General features: G+C 37.2%; 1 protein-coding gene across 9 annotated transcripts in view; it reads right to left on the bottom strand.

Moving 5' to 3' along the window:
* Positions 1 to 21,238, bottom strand: part of RNF38 (ring finger protein 38) — a 118,317-nt gene that overhangs the window by 11,935 nt on the left and 85,144 nt on the right. For 7 of the 9 annotated variants that reach the window (XR_009153974.1, XM_058174088.1, XM_058174087.1 and 4 more), the window contains 5 exons: positions 9,549 to 9,742; positions 7,868 to 8,078; positions 5,166 to 5,333; positions 3,717 to 3,887; positions 550 to 714 (listed from right to left, as the gene is read on the bottom strand). Coding sequence is in view for 8 of the 9 variants with exons in the window: in XM_058174087.1 (XP_058030070.1) it covers positions 550 to 714; positions 3,717 to 3,887; positions 5,166 to 5,333; positions 7,868 to 8,078; positions 9,549 to 9,742 (909 nt within the window). In the remaining variant the exon portion in view is untranslated. Of the gene's footprint in view, positions 1 to 549; positions 715 to 3,716; positions 3,888 to 5,165; positions 5,334 to 7,867; positions 8,079 to 9,548; positions 9,743 to 21,044; positions 21,113 to 21,238 lie in introns of all 9 variants that reach the window. The other 2 variants (XM_058174089.1, XM_058174090.1) reach the window with 1 other exon arrangement.

Genomic DNA, 21,238 nt, shown 5'->3' with positions numbered 1-21,238 from the left:
TTGATCCTGACTGGCTCAAGGTTGACTCAGCCTTCCATCCTTCCTAGGTTGGTAAAATGGGGACCCAGATTGTTAGGAGCAATATGCTGAGTCTGTAAACCACTTAGAGAGGGCTGTAAAGCAATATGAAGCGCTATATAAGTCTAAGTGCTATTGCTGTTCTGCAGTAGCCAGAGCTCTGTGGAATTCTCCCCCTGAAGATTAGAATGGCCCAAACCCTGTTAACCTTTCATAAAAGCTCTAAACACCTGGCTGTGTTCCCGAACCTGGGGTGCCTAATATGCTAAGGACTCCATTTCCTGGCTTTATTTTTAATTGGCCAAATATCTCGGCTATTGTGTATATGTGTTTTGGATTTTTTTAAATGGTTTTTGTGTTAAAATATTTTATTGTTTTAATTTTATTTTTTTAAAACTGTGAGTGCCCAGAGTCATTGATTGAGATGGGCAGCTATTAGAAATTGAATAAATATGATCAAAATATGCAGTAAAAAGCTAAAACAAAAGATTTTTGTCGAATTTTGACAGTGTTTTGGAAAACATCACTTACTACTCCAAATGACATCTCTTGATGTAAAGGGTCATGCGCTAGGAACTGAAGGGGAGCTGAGGGAGGCAATGTTGGTGGATGGGCTGAAGGTGGATAGGTGGTAAAACTTCCTACGGGAAGATGATCTCCAAGTAACTCTACTTCATTTTCTATCCTTTGGAGAGGCTGAGAAAAAAGAAAACAGAAACATCATATTATAGTTAACGTTTTAAATATATGGTTATTTGGCTAGTTAAATAAACAGACAATTTATACTGATTTCAGAGCAGAGTTGAAAACAGAGAATGTACTGCTTGAAACTAATCTTACTAATTTGAAAGCATTCATTATGATGCTAAAGAGTATCAAATGTAATTAATTTGTAGTCTGTTTTACCTTAGTTGCTACTTATTATTCAGTAATTTATGACACAACTTTTTTCTAGTATTGTACAATTAATAAGCTTTTAACTTCCCCCCTCCCCCCAAATTTGTCAAGGACTGTTGCAGAACACTGATAAGCTTGGTAGTGCTGGAGAAGGCTAAGCAAAACATTTTCTAGGGGAGACTTTTAGCTCTTGAGAATACTGGAGAAAACAGAGAAGAGCATTACTTCACAGCAACTCTAAACATTTTCCACCAGTACCTGCTGAAGCCAGAAGAAATTGCTGTGTAGCTGCTGTACTGAGAAGGAGCTATGAAACAGGACAAAGTGAAACAACACGATTGTCATGACTTTACTGGACTGCACTGTTTTGCAAGATAGCTCCAAAAGTGTTCACTCAACCTTCAACAAAGCAAAGCACCTTAAAAAGGTGTTTTTAGAAAAGAATAAGGGAAATGTTTTGCATGTTGAACCTTTAAACTGACAGGAATAAAATTCACATTTCTGTGGTTTTGAGGTTCTGTAGGACGTGGAAGATTAAGTACCTTTGGCTTGTATGCATAGCTCCATTCTTCTCTGAGCATTTTCACATCAAGAAATATCTAAGCAAGGGGTCTGCAACCTTAAACACTCAAAGAGCCATTTGGACCTGTTTCCCACAGAAAACACCGGGAGCCACAAAACCTGGGTGGGCGTGGCCAACTTAACGTCACTCACTCTCATCCAGTCACATGACACCCTCCCTAGCCACGCCTACCCAGCTGGTCATTAGGGCAGAAAACCTTGTTAAAAAACACCAGGAGTCACAAAACCACCAAAAAAAACCCCTCTCTCTGTCCTCCTTCTCTATCTCACTCCCCTCTGTATCTCTTCCCCCCCCCCTTATCTCTCTGTCTGTCTGTCTATGTCTGTATCTCTCTCACTCGCTCGCTCGCTCGCTCCCAGTCTCTGTGTCTCTTCTCACTCTCTTGGAAAGCCCAGTGTGCTCTCTTTGGGGCTCTTCACTACCCCTTTTTCTTTCTTCCTTTTGGAAATCCAGGCTGGCTGAGGAACAAGCGCAAGCAGCAGTGGAGGCTTCCCTTCTCCTCCTCCTCCACCTCTCATGACCCCCTGGCTGGCTTAGGCAGGGCCAGGAGGGCGCGCACAAGAGGGGGAGGGAAGGAGGAGGGAAGCTTGTTCCTCAGCCAGCCATCATGTTAGCAAGACCGGCGTTGGTTGTGGCTGGGTTGGGCCAGTGTGTCGGGGCGGAGAGCAGGTGGCGTGTCTCCCCAAGTGACCGAGGCATGCCCAGCACCAACAAGGGCCGGAAAAAGCTCCAGCAAGAGTGAGGTGCCTGAGAATCAGCCCCAGCCGCTTCTCCATCCCCCGCCAGCACCCTTACCTTCTCAGGCCAGGAGAGGAGTGACTGGGAGAGGAGGGAGAGGCCACCCAGTGGTGGAACAAGGAGTCGCAGCAGAGTGCCAAAAGACTCTAGAGCCACAGGTTGCTGACACCCAGTCTAAGCTAATACCAAATTCCAAGTTTAATCTCAGAATTTTCTAGGATGAGGTGCCAAGGAGAGCATATTCAAACCACAAGTTGCCTAACTCTTTTTCAGGAAAACCTTGTGTTACATGAACTACCACATAGTCTAAGTTAGAAAATTAATTTTTTTTTCTGGGCAGCAGCATGAAAAACTAAAGCAAAGATGACCAGGTGATTTTATATCATACTGCCAAATTAATAGTCTTCTTGGCATAGGCATAGGGCCGGGTTATCTACGGGACCGCCTACTGCTACCAAATACCTCTCACCGACCCGTGCGCTCTCACAGAGAGGGACTCCTCAGGGTGCCGTCAGCTAGGCAGTGTCATCTGGCGACGCCCAGGGGAAGGGCCTTCTCTGTGGGGGCTCCCACCCTCTGGAACGAACTCCCCCCAGGACTCCGTCAACTTCCGGACCTCCGAACCTTCCGTCGCGAGCTCAAGACGCATTTATTCATCTGTGCAGGACTGGCTTAGATTTTAAATTCATAGATTTTAAATTTATAGGGGTTTTAAATTTGGTTTTAAGATTGATATTTATATTTTTAATATTTGGCATTAGAATAAGTTTTTTAATAGTTATTTTAATTGTATATACATGTTTTATGTGCCTGTGAACCGCCCTGAGTCCTTCGGGAGATAGGGCGGTATATAAATTTGAATAAATAAATAAATAAATATAAATAAATAAATAAATAGGCAATCTAGCATCTTAGTAACAATGGGCTTCATTTGCTAGCCATTGTCACTTCAATTTTGGATCCCTGCCTCTGAAGAGCCTTTTGAATCTTGGTCTGAATAATTCTGAAAAGCACCAGGAGATATCTCACTATTACAATGAGACTAAAAAAATATATTTAAGCTTTTTTAAAAAAAAATATCCTTGTGTGAATAACAAAAGATGTAAAGAGATTTTACTGAAGCAAAGCTATATTCTTAAATCTGAAACAGCAGTTAAATTCAGAACTGAATCCCCAGTGGTTATTTAAACAGCATTAACACCTTTGATTTATTCTTTTCACATTTAGATAGGAAACCCAGTGCCACAATACAAACTTAAAAATCCATTTTTAATTCTGTTCCTCTCTCAATCTTGGAATCAACGTGATTAAAACTAGATTGCTTTTTGCATATCACAAGTTTTGCATATCAGAAGAATTTACTCATGGAATTTCTTAAATTAATAGTGGAACAACTTTTGGCAGCCAGTCATCAAAACATGATTATCTTAAATAAATATTCCAAAATGTATTACTAGATTTTTAAAGAAGGAACACCTACCGATCGCGATTGCTGTGTCTGAAAAGGAACAAACTGGCCTGGAGGTGGCAAATGTGGAGCATGGTGTGGGGAGAGGTGTGGAGGATGTAAGAGAAATGGATCACTAGAAATGAGGGGTGGGAAAGCTGCATATGGAACCGGCAAATGTTGAACAGAACAAGCTTGAAGCATCTGCAGAAGATAAAACATAATACAACCTTATGTAACATACAGTATTTGGATGCATATGTATATCAAGGAATAAGATAAAATAAAGCTGTATTTATTTTACAAATACTATTGCAACAGTATAGATTATCTCCCTTTTATTAACGAAAGCAACATTAATTATGCAAATTAAGAAGAAATAGCTTATTGGCATGCAGAATTAATCTTTCCTAAGGAATTACATAATTCCAATATTTAGAAACTAAACAATCACATAATTACAAACTATGTAAATTCCATCTATGTCACATGGAGAATTTACTAAAATGCTATTATTTAGAATCTTAAATCAAGCTTAAGCAATGTTAAGTTTCTTCTGTAGGAATTGTAGATACTAGCACAAGACTTGTAAGCTCTTTCATTGCCACTGAGCTGTATGTTAGTAATTCAATATATATGCACTGATGTATTTTTTTCCTATTAGCTTATTAACTATTCAAAGTAGCTAGATATTTCAGAGTAGTAGCACCTGAGAAAGGGAGGATAATTTATTTTTTTAAAAATCTGCCTGGAATGTCAAATATAGAAAAGGTATTTTATTTGAACTTTAAGATAACAGTTCTGAAAGAATTCTCTGAACCAAAGTTGTTAAAAATAGTAAATAATGCCTTCCTTGGAAGCTGGCTGGGTAATTTTGGGCTAATCACTTTCTCTCAGCCCAACCCACCTCACAGGAGTGTTACTGAGGGCAGGGGTGTCAAACTGGCAGCCTGTGGGCAGGATGCGTCACGCATAGGCCACATCCACCCCAGCTTCACAAAGGGGAAAAATGTTGCAATACGTTATATGACAGGAACGTGACGCCGTGAGTCTGACACCCACGTTGTAGGGGAAACAGTAGACAGGATTATTAGGAATGTTTGCCACCTTGAGTAAACATAAACAGTGGGATAGGTACTACAACAATTATTACTAATAGCAAGATAAAATAGGTATTTTCAAATTTTGTACACAAACTACTTTATGGAACTAATGTTCAAAAATATCAAGGGGAACAAAGCCAATATTCTACTCTTGAAATAATTAAGTTTGTGAAATAAACCTAACAGTTTAACAATTATTTAAATATATGATGATGCACTGTTTCTTTTTAACATGCAAGTTAATTATCACCAAAATTAAATTTCAGTTATTTATATTTATAGTTATATAATTCAGGTATAAATACATTCCTTTAAAACCGTCTGCTCTTCCTATTATTTTCAGCACCTATTTCAAAATTAAAATTAAAGTACTACTTACTGGAGGAGGCACACTGCAGACCGGAAGGTGCTGCCCACTGAAAACCACAGAACACCCTGGGACCTGCTGCGTATTGCAAGCTGGTATGTGCTGGCCTGTGCAAAGTGGGATCCCATGTGGGGCTACTGTGGTCACTGTATATGAAACGGGGACCGTGCCCTGGTGAATCTAAGGACAAGGAGAATCAGGATCAATATACAAGGACCAAAATAACAGGAAACTCTGAAGTCATCGAGATTATGGTTTTCCACAAAAACACTTCAGAAGGTTTGAGAATCACCTGCCAGCTATTATCAATTTAGTACAGATAATCCTCTGTAATTTACAATAATTCATTTAGTGACCGTTCAAAGTTACAACAGCACTGAAAAAAGTGACCTATGTCAATTTTTCACACTTATGACTGTTGCAGCATCCCAGTGATCACGTGATTTACATTCAAATGTTTGACAACTGGTTCATATTTATGACCATTGCAGTGTCCAGGGGTCATGTGACCATCCTTTGCAATCTTCTGACAAGCACTGCAGTGATTCACTTAACAAATGTGGCAAAAAAAGTCGTAAAATGGGGCAAAATTCACTTAACAAATTTCTCACTTGGCAACAAATTTTCAGCTCAATTATGGTCGTAAGTGGAAGACTATTTATTTGGCAGCCTTCAAATATTTCAGAAAATGTCTTTTTATAATAAAGAACAAAATCTGTATCTTTTTAACTGCATCAAGGCAACTGACAGCCATAGCTAAAACATGGATTCTTTTACACTTGCAAAAATCTCTTTTACCTTACATCCAGACATAGAAAACATGCATTAACACAAGTGAACACACATCCACTGTGCTCACTTGTAACTTTTTTTATAATACTGCTTCTACTTAAGCTGCATGGTTACTCTTCTGATCATATGTGGAACTGAACCCTAAACAGAATTATCAAATTCCGATTAAATTAAACCTGTAGCCTTGTATCTGTCTAGTGGAATATACTTCAATAACACAAGTGCCCCTCTAATTAGCTGTATATTGTTTGTTTAACAGAGCTGTTAACCACCATAATTTTACAATTCTGGGCAGTATACAAAAATTAAGACTCAGCCAGGATAAAGCAAGTATTAAAACAAAGTTCAATTAAATGTACACACACACAAGCATCAATTGAGTGGATTCAAAAGCTGATTAGAAAAGAATGATTTTCATGATCTTCCAGTGCACAAGATGGAAAGGTGCCTTCAGAACCTGATGGATAACTTATTTCTCATCCAAGATCCAAAAACCTTACAAGGGGAAGAGATTCTGAGGAGGTTAACCTTAATGGATGAATGCAGATAACTGGGTAAGGTAGTTGCTGATTTAAAACTGCAACTGAACCCAGAATTACAGCCTGTAAGTCATGCTAGTTGTTAAGTGGGCAATTAGGCGACTGTATCTGATTTTAGAATCTTTTTTGCAGTAGTTGTTAAGCGAATGTGGTCGTCATAAGGCGAACCCACTGTCATTTGAAGCCAACTTATGCCAAGCAAAGTCAATGGAGGAAGGTGGATTTGCTTAACAACCACATGATTTCACTTAACAACTGCAGTGATTTATTTAATAACCATAGCAAAAAAGGTTGCAGAATCAGACACGACTCATTTAACACACTAACTTCCTTAGCAAAGAAATTCTGATCCCTATTATGGTCATAAGTTGAGGGCTACTGTACTGTATGCAAAAGGACAGAAACAATTTAGTAACAGAAAAGAATAGAAAGACATTATTCTGCCTTTGTTTCAATTATTTGAAATAGTTGGTGCACAAGTGTAGAATACTCACATCCCAACATTAGAAACATTCCGCCAATTGTTTTTATTTCTTATATAATTGTGGTACTGAAATCCTTGTTGATTCACTGGCAGATCAAAGATTAAGTAGTAGATACTAATCAACTTTCTGGCTAACTCACATCTAAAGCACTTTCAGTCCAGATCTAAATATCAGGTTGTATTGTGTACACAAACTAAAAATAGTTACTGCTGCATGTGAACATCAATATGCCTTCTGGCAGCCCAGTCCATCCACATGAAAGCTGCAATACTCTACACTGTACTCTACTGCAGCTTCCAAGGTATAAGCAAGATTTCTTTTAGAAGACCTTCGTGATTAGAAGAAGTACGATCAGTATGTCATTCTTCAGACATAACCCCTCAAGTTGTATGATAATCATATGTTAGTCTATCACAATGTAACAACAAAAGAGGACACTGAGCAATTTCTACTGCCTTTTCTACCATCTGAATAGTTAAAAGGAATGTCTAAATATAATTTAACCACATTTAATATCCCGATGGATTAATTTCTCCTTTTTAGAAGATTTGGTATTTTCAGAGCATCCGCTAGTAATTCCTATACTATACTGTGCTGCAGTATAAATTATGAAAATTCATTTAAAATCAAGGAACAGACCATTTTATTCCTAGAGAAATAAGGCAACGTTCTGGCCTTCCAATCAGAGTTCACTTAAGTATGACTACCTTGTTAAATCAGGTTGTATTAATGCAGACACACAGTTGTTCAGCACAGACAGCGGCACAAACAAGAATGATTCATAAAGAATGGCAGAGGACGAATCCTCCCAATATACCCAGGTAACTGGAAATATTAACAATTTAAAAAGTGTTAGTCATAAGAAACTTGGAGACTATTTTTCTATCTTTGCCCATACCTGTTCATGGATGTCAACCATGACTGCATTCTGCTGTGGCGGATGAGCAGCTGGGTGCAACATACGGGGAGACACATTTGGTGGATGAAAGGCTCGTGGTTCTTCTATTGCTTGTTGCTGTCCATAAGGAAGATGGTAGTTTTCATCTTGACTAATGGAATTATGTCGAGACAGTCGATCTCTTCTTGCTCTCTGGCGTCTAACAGGAGGGCTATAAATAATCAAATGGGACAAGTTTTATATTTTGAACAGCTATGGTAATTTCTATTTTTAAACTGACTATATACTATGGATGTATACTTTTATTCCTGTATTCCTACGTTTCTCTCATCACAAATATCTGAATGCATTTGTATTTTCTTCTGGGGCAAAAGTAACATAACATAATCAGAATAATCAGATCAAAACTGCCAGATGGTCCTTTTCTTCTCAGCTAACTTAGTAGCAAAAGTGAAGGTCAAGCTGAACTTAGAGACGGGTCAGAGGCCAGACAACTGGTTCTGTGATGAATATTGCCAGTTGGCAAGGCATTTGAGTACTGAGCAAAGCAGTTATCTTCTTTACACTCTACAGGATAAATACATTATAGAGATTCTTACAAAATCTTTGCCTTCTATAGTGTGAATGAATTGAAGAGGAAAAAATATGGAAAGAGGAATACAAACTTCTTATTAATATGAAAATATTCAAAACTTCTGAATTAATTTATGCAACACTGGAGATCTGTAGTGAATAGATCGTGGGAACTTTTCTGAGAAAACCTTAGAAAAAACATACAGCAACTTATTAAGCTCAAGGTAAGCAGATATAATGGAGGCAAGAAGTTAAGAATGAGACTGAAATCATCTAAGTGAATATTAATGAATAATTTAAATGAATCTAGCAAATCATGATGTTGCTTATGAAATAATGGCACAGCTCAATAATATAGTTCTACATTCAATTTCTTTCTCATTCATATGCTATTTTTGGAAAAAAACTTTAATTTTTAGCCCAAATTTCCTCATTAGATTGTGGGAAGAAAACATAATATATGTTATATTTTGTGTTCCCTGGAAGAAGCATGTAATAGAAACTTAAAGAAAAATATGAGGAGGTAACAAAATATCTTATTCTTGGTAACTGGTAAGTTCCAATAAGAATACCAACTTTGTAGCAAAAATTGATTGATTATATATGATATCAGACTTCAGAGTTTTATTTTATATTTTACAATAATTTCAAAACAAAAGTCATGGCTCACTGACCTTAGCCTATTCACATTTTTTCAGCTAAACCTCCCTTACAGTTATGATGAAAGAATAGAGGAGAGATAAGAAGGTTTAACACTTGGACGTCAATTCTGATATTTTTGGATAAAAATGTACTAGAATACTAGAACAACATTTAAGCTAACAACTAAATATTTTGGACAATCAAATATTAGGATTTGCTAATATAAGAAGCATGTCTTCAATAAACCTATACAGAAAACTAATTAAGACTGTAGAATAAAGTTTACTACTGTAATACAAAATTCCATGTTTCTGGCATAGGCTTCATGAGGTTCATAAAATTAAGTTTCCATAGCTTTAAATTCTGGAGTGATTAGTTTCTTATACACGAACCTAAAACTAAAAATTTGATGCTTCAAAAACTACTTTCTAAATCAAAACTATGAGTGTCCTTCAGGAAAGCTGACCTCCTTCTGTTGCGCGCAGGTGTGTTGCATCGTTCCCCTGAGAAGTGATGTTGGCTTGGTCGAGCTGAAGGAGGCTGCCTATTTGATGTCATCTCCCATGGTCGCATTGGTGGTGATGGGGCTGGTGATGCTGCTGCGTAGTCAAAGACTGAATGAGAAAGGCGCTGTCTCTTGGGACTTGGACTATCTTCGCTCTATGCAATAGTAAAATGAATATATTCACAACTGATGGGTATCTCAGAATTAATAAGTAAGGCATTATTTCAGGAAATTGATTCTGATTAAAATAAAATCACAAAAATTGCTTAGCTGCATATTATTATTAAAACAACGTAATAATAATAGTATAACTTCACAGATTAGTTAATTGACCATAGCAAAGCAATGGGCATTAGCCACAATAACATACACTAAGATGAAATAAGACAAGATATAGTTAATAAGATAAATTAAACTAAGGTAAAATAAAATATGGTAAGGTACGATAAAGGAAAAAAAAAGAGTGAGATAAAACAGTATAAGATAAAATGAAATGCAGAGATGGAAGATAAAATGAACATTACAATAGAAAGCAATATACATTTAGGTGAATTCATCACCTTTACATGCAGCCCCAATGTATTCTATAAAATGTGTCCTAAACTGGACAAACTTAATCATAAACTGAACCATAGGTTTTAATGACTATATATGTTTGATTTCTGAAAGAATAATGATACATCCCCAATATTTTTTTTCATGCAAAGATTGTTTTTTAATTGTGCAAAAAATTGGTTACAAGGGTAACAATTTTAGAAAGATCTTCTGTGTTAGAATAAATCTTAATCTTTATTCTCTAAAATAGCACCGTCACTGTTTATTTTTTTTAAAAAAACTATTCTACATAAGCATTAATATGTCAATATGATCTAGGAATGTATATTATTAAAGAAACTGCAGCCAGATGGAGTTCCAGTTCAACACATGCCTTCACTATTTACTAGATATACAATTTGTTATGTTAGCCAGGCTTTGGCCTTCTATGATAATCCCAAAGTATCACTTACATATTTTCTTGCTAATACGTACAAACGAACTTTCAAAGAAGTACTAAAAGTGACAGAGGGTTCTGGAACAGATATGGGAACACTCTTCTCAATACCTCCTTAAGTCAAATGCATGTGAATCCAAAGATGCAGTTTCTTTAAAGAGCAGCAACAGATATAGTGCACACACCTGCTTTGAACAGTTTGACCTCCTTAGTTCTCACCTGACCTAGGTTAGTGCCTGGTTTTACTGAAAATTGCAATCCCAGTACAACTAGCTGGAAAAGTACTCCTTGAAAAAGGGAAGATACTGGATACCAGCAGAAAATGAGTACCGGTATATTATGAGATTATAAAACTGAAACAAAAACAAAGGAAAGGATGATGGTGAATGTGAGCAAAAAAAAATGAAAAAGTGGCTCAGGAAAAACTTTGCAGAAAAATGCACAGTATTTCTATAATTTATATCTTGCTTTTCAACTCTTCAAAGTACAAATATTCAACCAATATTGCACATAACTGCCCTGGTTATCTACCACTGTTACCTCAAATTCAGGAGTTCCCTAAACACTAATGAACACTCTACTTGGTCAAGATAATATTTTGTTAACAAAGACGTTGCCATGTTCCAAATCAATTAATTTGCTCAAAAACTTAATGTATATAAAAACAGTTACTGTATATCATCAGAAAATACATCAACAAAAACATATTATCACTTCCCTTTTGCTCATCTTGAATATTAACTGGCTTATTTTTTTTCTTTTGAAAATAAAATATGTCGTCAATACAATTAGAAAGCATAACGTGTGTGCTATTCTAAAATGTAATGGCAATAAATTTAAACACCTGTATGACTACGTAGTTGGAACTGTGGTCAAGTGTATTAATCAAACCAAATACATGCACCCAGGCATAACAGGCTTGGTAAAGTAGGTACCTAAACAAAAACAAAGATTGAACAGAAATTTCTAATTGTCAGTGTGCAATGTTTTAGTTCCAAGCACTTACAAAAAAATAATAATTTATGTAGCTCAGGGTTGAACCGTGGTGTCCTTGGTACTCTTTCAACTTGGTTGTTTACTTACAGACTTCATTGCTCAACTAGGTAACGTAAGTATTAGTGAGTATGGTATATTCTCCTTGCTTGTATGGGAGCAAACTCTGCACTCTTGAGGTTTTTTTTGTTTCCTTTTTTAGGAATTCCCTTTTGAATGTGTGTTAACATGCCTATATTGAGGGCTAATTTGTCTGAATACTAAGCTTCTAGGAATTCTGCAGCATTTTGGATTTGTTTTAGAATTCTCAATTTCCTAGTGGAAACTATGGTTGAGTCTGATCATCTGTTGTGAGATTAAGGACTTTTCATTGTGTCTTCTGACTGTCAGTTGATTTTTATGGATGTGATCTGCTAGATTTCTGTCAGTCTGTTCCATATACCGTAGTGGTTGTTACACTCCTCACATTGTATGTTGAAGATGACTTTTGTACCTAACCACTCATTCTATACAGCAAGTTTCAACCAATACAAGCTATGAAAAGGACAACACTATCATACATCAAAACCATCTTTTGATACCATCGACCATGGTATCCTGCTGCAACGGCTGGAGGGGTTAGGAGTGGGGGGCACCGTTTTTCGGTGGTTCTCTTCCTTCCTCTCTGACTGGACGCAGATGGTGTTGACGGGGGGGGGGGCAGAGATCGACCACGAGGCACCTCCTGTGTGGGGTGCCGCAGGGGTCGGTGCTCTCGCCTCTCCTGTTCAACATCTATATGAAGCCGCTGGGTGAGACCATCCGTGGTTTTGGGGTGAGTTGTCATCTGTACGCTGATGATATGCAGCTGTACATCTCCACCCCTAACCACCCCAACGAACCCGTTGAAGTGATGTCCCAGTGCCTGGAGGCCATGCGGGTCTGGATGGGGAAACACAGGCTCCAACTCAACCCATCCAAGACTGAGTGGCTGTGGATGCCGGCATCCCGGTATAATCAGTTGATTCCATCACTGACTGTGGGGGGCGAGTTGTTGGCCCCCACGGGGAAGGTCCGCAATCTTGGCGTCCTCCTAGATGCACGGCTGTCGTTAGAAGGCCATATGACGGCCGTCACCAGAGGGGCTTTTATCAGGTTCGCCTGATACGCCAGTTGCGTCCCTTCCTGGACCGGGATGCCCTGTGCACAGTCACTCATACCCTCGTCACTTCCCGTCTGGACTACTGCAATGCTCTCTACATGGGGCTCCCCTTGAAGGGTACCCGGAGGCTTCAACTGGTCCAGAATGCGGCTGCGCGGATGATAGTGGAAGCGGCTCGAGGCTCCCATATAATACCTATCCTGCGCGGGCTGCACTGGCTTCCGGTTGTCTTCCGGGTGCAATTTAAGGTGTTAGTGACCGTCTTTAAAGCGCTCCATGGCTCAGGACCGGGATACTTACGGGACCGCCTGCTGCCACCGGTGGCCTCCCATCGACCAGTGCACTCCCATAGAGAGGGTCTCCTCAGGGTGCCGTCGGCCAGACAATGTCGGCTGGCGACCCCCAGGAGGAGGGCCTTCTCTGTGGGGGCCCCAGCCCTCTGGAACAAACTACCTCCAATGTTGCGCCAACTCTCTGACCCCCGAGCCTTCCGGCATGAGCTGAAGACTCTTTTATTTCATCGAACAGGACTGGCCTAATAGTTTTTAATATTTTTGATTAGTTTTTTAATGGGTTTTAGCAAATTTTTACATTTCGGCCAATTTAAAATTAGTTTTTTAAAATTGCTCTTAACTTTTGTATTATTGCTTTTACTTGGCTGTAAACCGCCCTGAGTCCTTCGGGAGAAGGGCAGTATAAAAGTTGAAATAATAAATAAATAAATAATAAATAAATCTCAGAAACAACCAACAGACTATTGTTGAACTTTGGTGAACTACAGTGAACCACACGGCATCACCTTAGCACTTAAGCCAACTAAAGTCTTACGTAAAACAAAGATTCAGCAACCCAAGAAGAAAAAACAGGAAGCAAATAACTAATCTTCAGGGATATTTCTCATCATACTGCAGAAAAGGATTAGCTGTTTGGTGGGTCACCAGATAAATATGACGGAAAAGAGAACAAATACATTCTTTCCTAGCAGCATGACTGTAGCCATGCAAGACTTCTATGACTAAAAGTCCCCCCATATATACATATAAAATATTCAATTCTTCACAGAAATATAGTTTATTATTATTGATGTATAGCAGTCCTCGACTTATGACAATTGAGCCCAATTTTTTGTTCTTAAGTGAAACATTTATTAAGTGAGTGTTGACCCATTTTACGACCTTTCTTGCCATGATTGTGAAGTGAACCACTGCAGTTGTTAAGTTAGTAATATGGTTTTTAAGTGAAACTGGCTTCCCCGTTGACTTTGCTTGTCGAAAGGTTGCAAAAGGGGATCACATGAATACTGCAACCGTCATAAATATGAATCAGTTGCCAAGTATCTGAATATTGATCATGTGACCATAGGGACGCTGCAATGGTTGTAAGTGTAAAAAATGGTCATAAGTCACTGTTTTCAGTGCCATCGTAACTTTGAACGGTCCCTAAATGAGTATTGATAAAAGATCTATCACACTTTTTTATTCTTAAGAAAACAGCAATGTTTTTGAGCAGCCTTTCCTACCTACAAATACAGTTCAACTCCTCAGAAAGCAAGGTCACCTGCTGTGAACTCTGGGAGTTGAAGTCCAAACATCCAAAGTACATCCAAAGTACATCCAAGTTCTCCATAAGTGTTCTTGAGCAAACACTATAACAGGAAAGGCGTTTATTGTGTCCAGTATGGTTGGAAAAGAAAAGTGTATTTTGTCCTTTCACATCAAAACTGTTAAAGACATGTGTTGTTGAAATACTACAGGCACATTACATGAGCAATGGAGTTTAGAGCAGGGGTAGTCAACCTTTTATACCTACCGCCCACTTTTGTATCTCTGTTAGTAGTAAAATTTTCTAACCGCCCACAGGTTCCACAGTAATGGTGAAGTAACTTTACTACCAGCTTTGCTTGTCTGTTACAGCTGGGTGGTGTGGGGGGAAATGCATGAGCTATTCTGGGACGAGGCTCTTTTGTTTGCGGTCGCACTATAGTGCCATTTAGTTTCACTTACATAACGTGAACAAAACTTATGAGCGGGCGATACAAATAGTATATTTTCAGAAATTTAAATTGTCACGGGGAAACCTAATGAAAATATTTTTAAATAATGCTATGAAATTTTTTTAAAAAGTCAATTAAATTAAAAAAAAGGAAAGTGCTTCAGTATCAGACAAAACCCCTACTGCCCACCATGAAAGCTGGAATGCCCACTAGTGGGCGGTAGGGACCAGATTGACTACCACTGCTTTAGAGAGAATCATTTAAAATGGTCAATAAATCATGCTTGGTCACATAAACACAACCTAATAGCCAACCTTCATTAACTTTGCCCTAGCCCACTTAATTAAAGCTTCTTCAATCATTTTTAACATTTATTCCACTTCACTTTCTTACTGTTGTTGTTTTGAAAAGAACCAGGGACTAATTTACCTTTTCAAGTATCATAATGTAATACAGGTAGTCCTTGACTTAGTTATTCATTTAGTAACCATTCAAAGTTACAACAGCACTGAAAAAAGTGACATATTACCAGTTTTCACACTTATGAACATTTAAGCATTCCCACAGTCACGTGATCAACTGGCATATATTTATGACAGCTGCACTATCCCAGGGTCATGTGATCATCATTGGTAACCTTCTCATCCGGCTTCTGACAAGCAAAGTCAATGGGGGAAGCCAGATCCACTTAACTACTACATAATTCGCTTCAGTGATTTGTTTAACAATTGTGGCAAAAAAGGTCACAAAATGGGACACAACTTACTTAACAACTGTCTTGCTTAGCAACAGAAATGTTGGGCTCCATTGTGATCATAAGTCAAGAACTATCTGTACTGCATAATGTTGCATGTTCCAAAAAATATGAAACTAAATGTTGCAGTATTTAATCTTTTGCCATATCTCTTTCCAAGTTTTATGAACTTTTCAACAATCCAGTTGTAAAGCATTTAGAAATTACTCTTTATTTTACATTTCTACAGACAACAATAAATGGTAGTAGGGATGATCCAATGCCACTTCTGGATTTATAAAATAAAACCTCTGAAAATGTCACTACGTTCTCAGATTGTATTTTCCTCTAATTTCCCTCTTTTTCAGCTGCTGCTACTGTTGGGAAAAAAATGAACCAAACATCTAATTCATTTTCTTAGGCAAAGCAATTTAAACTAATACTTCTGTGTATTATTCCATTATGTACAATACTGTACAAACTGGTGTTGCTAAAAATCCAGTTATGAAAGCCAGAAAACCTCCCTTGCATCTTATGCCATAATGTGGCATAAGTATATTATGTGTAGTATTATATCCCATGTGATCTGAGTGGAAAATTACTCTTCGAATAAAATAAATACAAATATATGAAAATGTCACAGTAACGATCTATCAACTGTATCAAACCGTCTTACTTCCTAATGTGTTACACATGGTAACTTCTCTGGGGTCTAAATAAATTGGATTCTATCTCCCTATACCCATGATGGCGAAACTATGGCACGCATACCACAGATAGAACGCAGAGCTGTATCTGTGGGCACGTGAGCATTGCCCTAGTTCAGCTCCAGCGTGCATGTGCGCGCCAGCCAGATGATTTTTGGGCCGTCCAGGCCCACCGGAAATCTGGAAGCAGTCTGTTTCTGGCCTCTGGGGGAGGCCAGGCAGTTTTCACCCTCCCAAGAATCCTAGAAAGCCTGGAGAGGGCAAAAAACGGTCCTTCCGGCCCCACCAGAAGTCAGGAAACGGGCTGTTTTCAGCCTGCAGAGGGCCTCTGGGGGGTGGGGAAGGCAGTTTTCTCCCTCCCCAGACTCCTAGAAAGGCTCTGGAGCCTGCAGAGGGTGAAAAACAGGACTTCCAGTCCCACTGGAAGTTGGGAAATGGACCATTTCCGGCCTCCAAAGGGCCTCCGGGAGGGTAGGGAAAGCCGTTTTCACTCTCCCCAGACTCCTAGAAAGGCTCTGGAGCCTGGGGATGACAAACAACGGGCCTACTAGGCCCACCGTGCCACCACGTGCCAAAAGCGGGGGAATGTGGGGGGGGGGAGTCATGCACACATGGTCGCACGCACATGGGCAGGGGGAAAGGGCACACTGAATTATGGGTGTGCGCACGCACACGTACGACCCCCCATGCTCCCCCTGCTTTTTGCAAGGGATGGCAAAAAGGTTAGCCATCACTGCCCTATACCATGGGTACACAAGCTGCTGATCTTCCCAAGGTTCCTCTATTGTTTACCACTCTCATTAATTGCAGTTAATATTTATAAGTAAATAAAAAATTATCCGTAGTCTTGAGAAATGATAAATACAGATGGATAGGGAAGTCAAATTATGACAATAAGCACGTAAGAAAAATGTATTATTTTACTGTCAATAAACCTTAAAGCTTTGACAGTGTCAATTTTCTCTTTGCTCCATTCCCCCAAACATGCAATTTATGCAGCAAAGAGGTTGTACGCATTTACAATAGGCACAGGAAACCTGCAACCATCCAGTTTCAACCAGCAGGGCTAATCAAGGGAGTGAGGAGAGATCTTGATTGAAAAGGAATAAATTCCTCTCTGGATCTGAACTGAACATACAATATTTCATTCACTTGCAACTGGTCTTAGCAGCTGAGAGATGTGTTCCTGTTTGGGAGTTGCTTCTTTCTCTCCGGAGTATTGGGTTCTAGACTATTTTAAGGTAGCAGTAACACAAAGAAAAACAGTAATTAAAAGTGGGTTAAGAAATATGTGTTTCCTTTTTTTTTTTTTTGTAAGATGCCTCTGCTTTTCCTACCTCATCTTTGTCAACTTTTATAAACTGTCTTCCAACATAAAATCTTGAAATTCTGAATGCAATAAATATGGGATTTAGTCAGTTTATCTCTCAGTTCTGTAGTTAAGTAATTCCTCAATATACTTGTGTTTCAATCCGTGACCGGCATAACAAAGAAAAAAGCCAACTGAAGCTTAGGCTGTACAATAAGAGAATCAATCAATCACCAAATTCAAAGCATTTTAATTATGGTTAATGGTCAAACCATGATATATTACAAGGCCACAGAAGCATAGACTTTGTGGAAATGTAGCATGTGGAAGACCAGAGATTCCCATGTCTATACCACAAGATGGTATATTTCTGAATTAATATATTTTTATATGTTATATACCTACACTATGCTGTTTATCTCAGCTGACATTTTCAAATTAACTAGTTGTAACTATCAGTCATTTTACAATATCAACAGAACTCATTTTCTGTTGCAGAAAAACATATATGTTCACGAAGCTCCATTACTAATTTTAAAAATAAAACATCATAGTAAAATTTTATTTTACCATAAAATTACTATAGTGAGCCTACCAAAACTATTTCTCAAAGATTTTAATAATGCAAATTATTCTTAAAATAATTAACAATAGATCTCACAATGTTTTTTTCTCTCAAAATTACCAAATGTTAATGAGATAGTGAATAACATTTTCAAATATCACTAGTTATATACAACTGTTCTCATTAACATGTTTTATACAATGTGCATATAATGGATAATTCACAAAATATAAATTCAGAATATTAGTAAAATAAGCATAAAACTAGTAATTCATAAATGCCTTGCAGAAAAAAAACTATGCACTTTTAAAAAAAGAAATGGAATCAATATGATGGAATTGGCGGGGAAAACTGAGATAGTAGTTACTTGCCAATTGCAAAAGTTTAAACTGTAGAAGCCTCAGAGATCCAGGCTGCAATCTTATCAAGAGAAAATTAATTTTTTAAAAAACCGGATAAACAGTCAGTTAAGAATATATCCCAAGATTCAGAATCATTTAGGCATAAAAAATACTAACATCTACTTGTTAAACAAATTAATTTATTATTTTTAAATACACTGTAATAGAAAGATAGCAGTAAAAAGCTGCAATCTAAAATTATTGAACATGTATTCTTTTTATTTTCATTTTCTTTCTGGGTAAGTTACCAAATAGAAAAAATATGTACTGCATGTTTACTAGTTTTGCTATTTTGTTTTTTAGATTTGTAGATGGCGCAATGTGTACTGTGAAGTCACCGATCAAAAAAGTATATTGATATAAAAAGTATATTAAAAATAATAAATTAATCTGTTTATGGGGTGGATTACTGAAATAAATTGATACTTCTTAACTATGTTGCAAATTCTGTGTTTGAGAAAACTGCAAACATTTGTCTAATTGTTTCTTCAATCGTTTGCTGTAAGAAATTCAATTATTAAAAAAACAATTATCTGTGGATACTTTTTTGAGTTTTGGATTAGGTTACTAGTGGATTAATCCATGTACTTTTATGATACAGAAACAACAAAGCAAGGGATTTTTTAAAAGATCCCACTATCTTTACACAAAACATCCAAAATACCTGAACTTGGCACTTGGGTCACTTTTTAAATCCAAGGCACAGCACTAACTTCACAAACCAATAAATATTTATTATTATCAAGAAAAATGTATAGATGATTAAAACATATTAATCAATTCTAAGTATTACAAACTTTAAAATGAGAGAGCAAAGTTTGAATTTGATCCCCAAAAGGGAAATAATTATTAAAAAAATACTATATCATTGTAATTATTTTTGTATTATGATAACCCACTGTCCAGTTCACATAATTATGGCTTTATTTGGCAATCTCCTACTATGCAGGCATCAAGCAAAGGATTATGCTATTGCATTCAGAATTCCCCTGTTTATTTCTATGTAAATATATCTACAGTATACTTCAGAGGCATGTGCTTTGAAGACTGAATATACTCTATATTAAGGCAGTATTTAATTGTAAACCAATGCTCTAATTACAATACCTAGTAATATGCACTTTTAAAAAAAAATAGTACACCAAACTATTAATTTCAATTTTTCATAAGAAATATATCTTGATTAAAAAAAACTTTTCAAATCACTAGACACCTAGATACAGCTATTATAAAGCCAAGTTGGAATAGTTAGGCTCTTTCCTAGATAAATTTTCAGAGCCTTCATCTCAATACTATATGACACTCAATCAATCTCCAAATACAATGATCTAGCTCCAACAATTGCTTTGTTCTACTTCTAACAACCTTGGCCAAATTAAGTATTTACTGTTTTACCATTATGCTATGATATAGAAGCTTAAATACCAAAATGGATATTTCCATGCCAAAGTGGTAAGTTCCTTAGTATCTTTAAAGAGCATTGATCTAAACTTTCTTATCTACAAAGCTTAATTCAAAGCAACTACATTATTAAATTTAATAATACTTAACAAATGAGAAAATCCTTAACTGCAGGTACAATTTCAAAATTTGGAGGATGTATCTAACACTTATACAAATGAACGAACCTAATCTCCCCCCTCCCTGCATCCCATCCTTCTCTAAACTTCTCAGGAGAACTTAAATTCTGTGCAACTTGGCCTGCAGAGAATTTGCAAGTGAAGGTAAAAGATAGGAAAGAATACCATTGAATACAACTCATGGCTTCTTTGAAGCTGAACAGTTCAGAAACATTTATAAATAGCCATTGTTATTATGTATCTCATATATCCCCAACCAATGTAACATTTTATATATAGGAATGTATAGGAGCATACATATAGGAAACTTCCTGAACATTACATATATATCACAGAACTTAAGTACTTGTCAAGATAATAATACCGTGCTTAAAGATATTTGGTGCACCAATCATGTTTCCTTCCTTGATTTTAAGGAAAAATAAAACTTAATTAGTAGTTGTCATATAGTAAAGGAAATATTTCCTTCTAAATGACAGCACAAATTATCTTAGAAAATGAAAATGGACAATTGCACCAAAGCAGAAATAATAGAATAAGAAAGCCACAAGGGTTCTTGCAACTGCAATTTTTTTTGGAGGGGGGGAGCCAATTATGTCTCCAATAGAGCCATTTTAAAAATGAACCAATTTCCCCAGTATCCATTTTATGAAATCACCCACAACACAAAATATAATGGGCAATGCTTCAGAACATTTTGAAAAATAGCTATTGCAGTATTTATAATTGAGATAATATATATCACAGGCCTTTGTCATTAGTAAGTTAAGAAAATGATAAAAAGTACAATTTATATCAAATGTGAACATAGGGCAGAAAAGATAGTGATTTCAAATGCAAATCCTTGAGATCTGACCTACATGGGGTGCTATCTAACCTAGTCATAACTAGCTTTTCAAAAGAAACTTAGCTTTTATATATTTATATAAGTATGTAATGTGTCTTCAGGAAAACTGGTAAGTATGCAATTAAAGAAATTGTATAGCTTTTCCATAATCCATGTAGACACCATCATACAATTCCTTACACTCCTGTCACACCAACCTTTCTTTTCATTCTTCACTGAATACTTTTTCCTCTCCCTTCCAATGTTTTCTCTCTGTCCACTCCACCTATTTCAGAAGAACAACATATGATTGCTTTTTGCACCTCGACTAAAACTGCTACTAAAAAGGCAGGACTATAAATTAGTAAAAGTACTGTAGTGTATTAATCCCCCAATATAACGTATAAAAAGT

This window comes from Ahaetulla prasina, chromosome 2 (assembly GCF_028640845.1).
Source record: "Ahaetulla prasina isolate Xishuangbanna chromosome 2, ASM2864084v1, whole genome shotgun sequence".
Lineage (NCBI taxonomy): Eukaryota > Metazoa > Chordata > Lepidosauria > Squamata > Colubridae > Ahaetulla > Ahaetulla prasina.
This window is presented reverse-complemented; position numbering and strand designations above follow the sequence as displayed.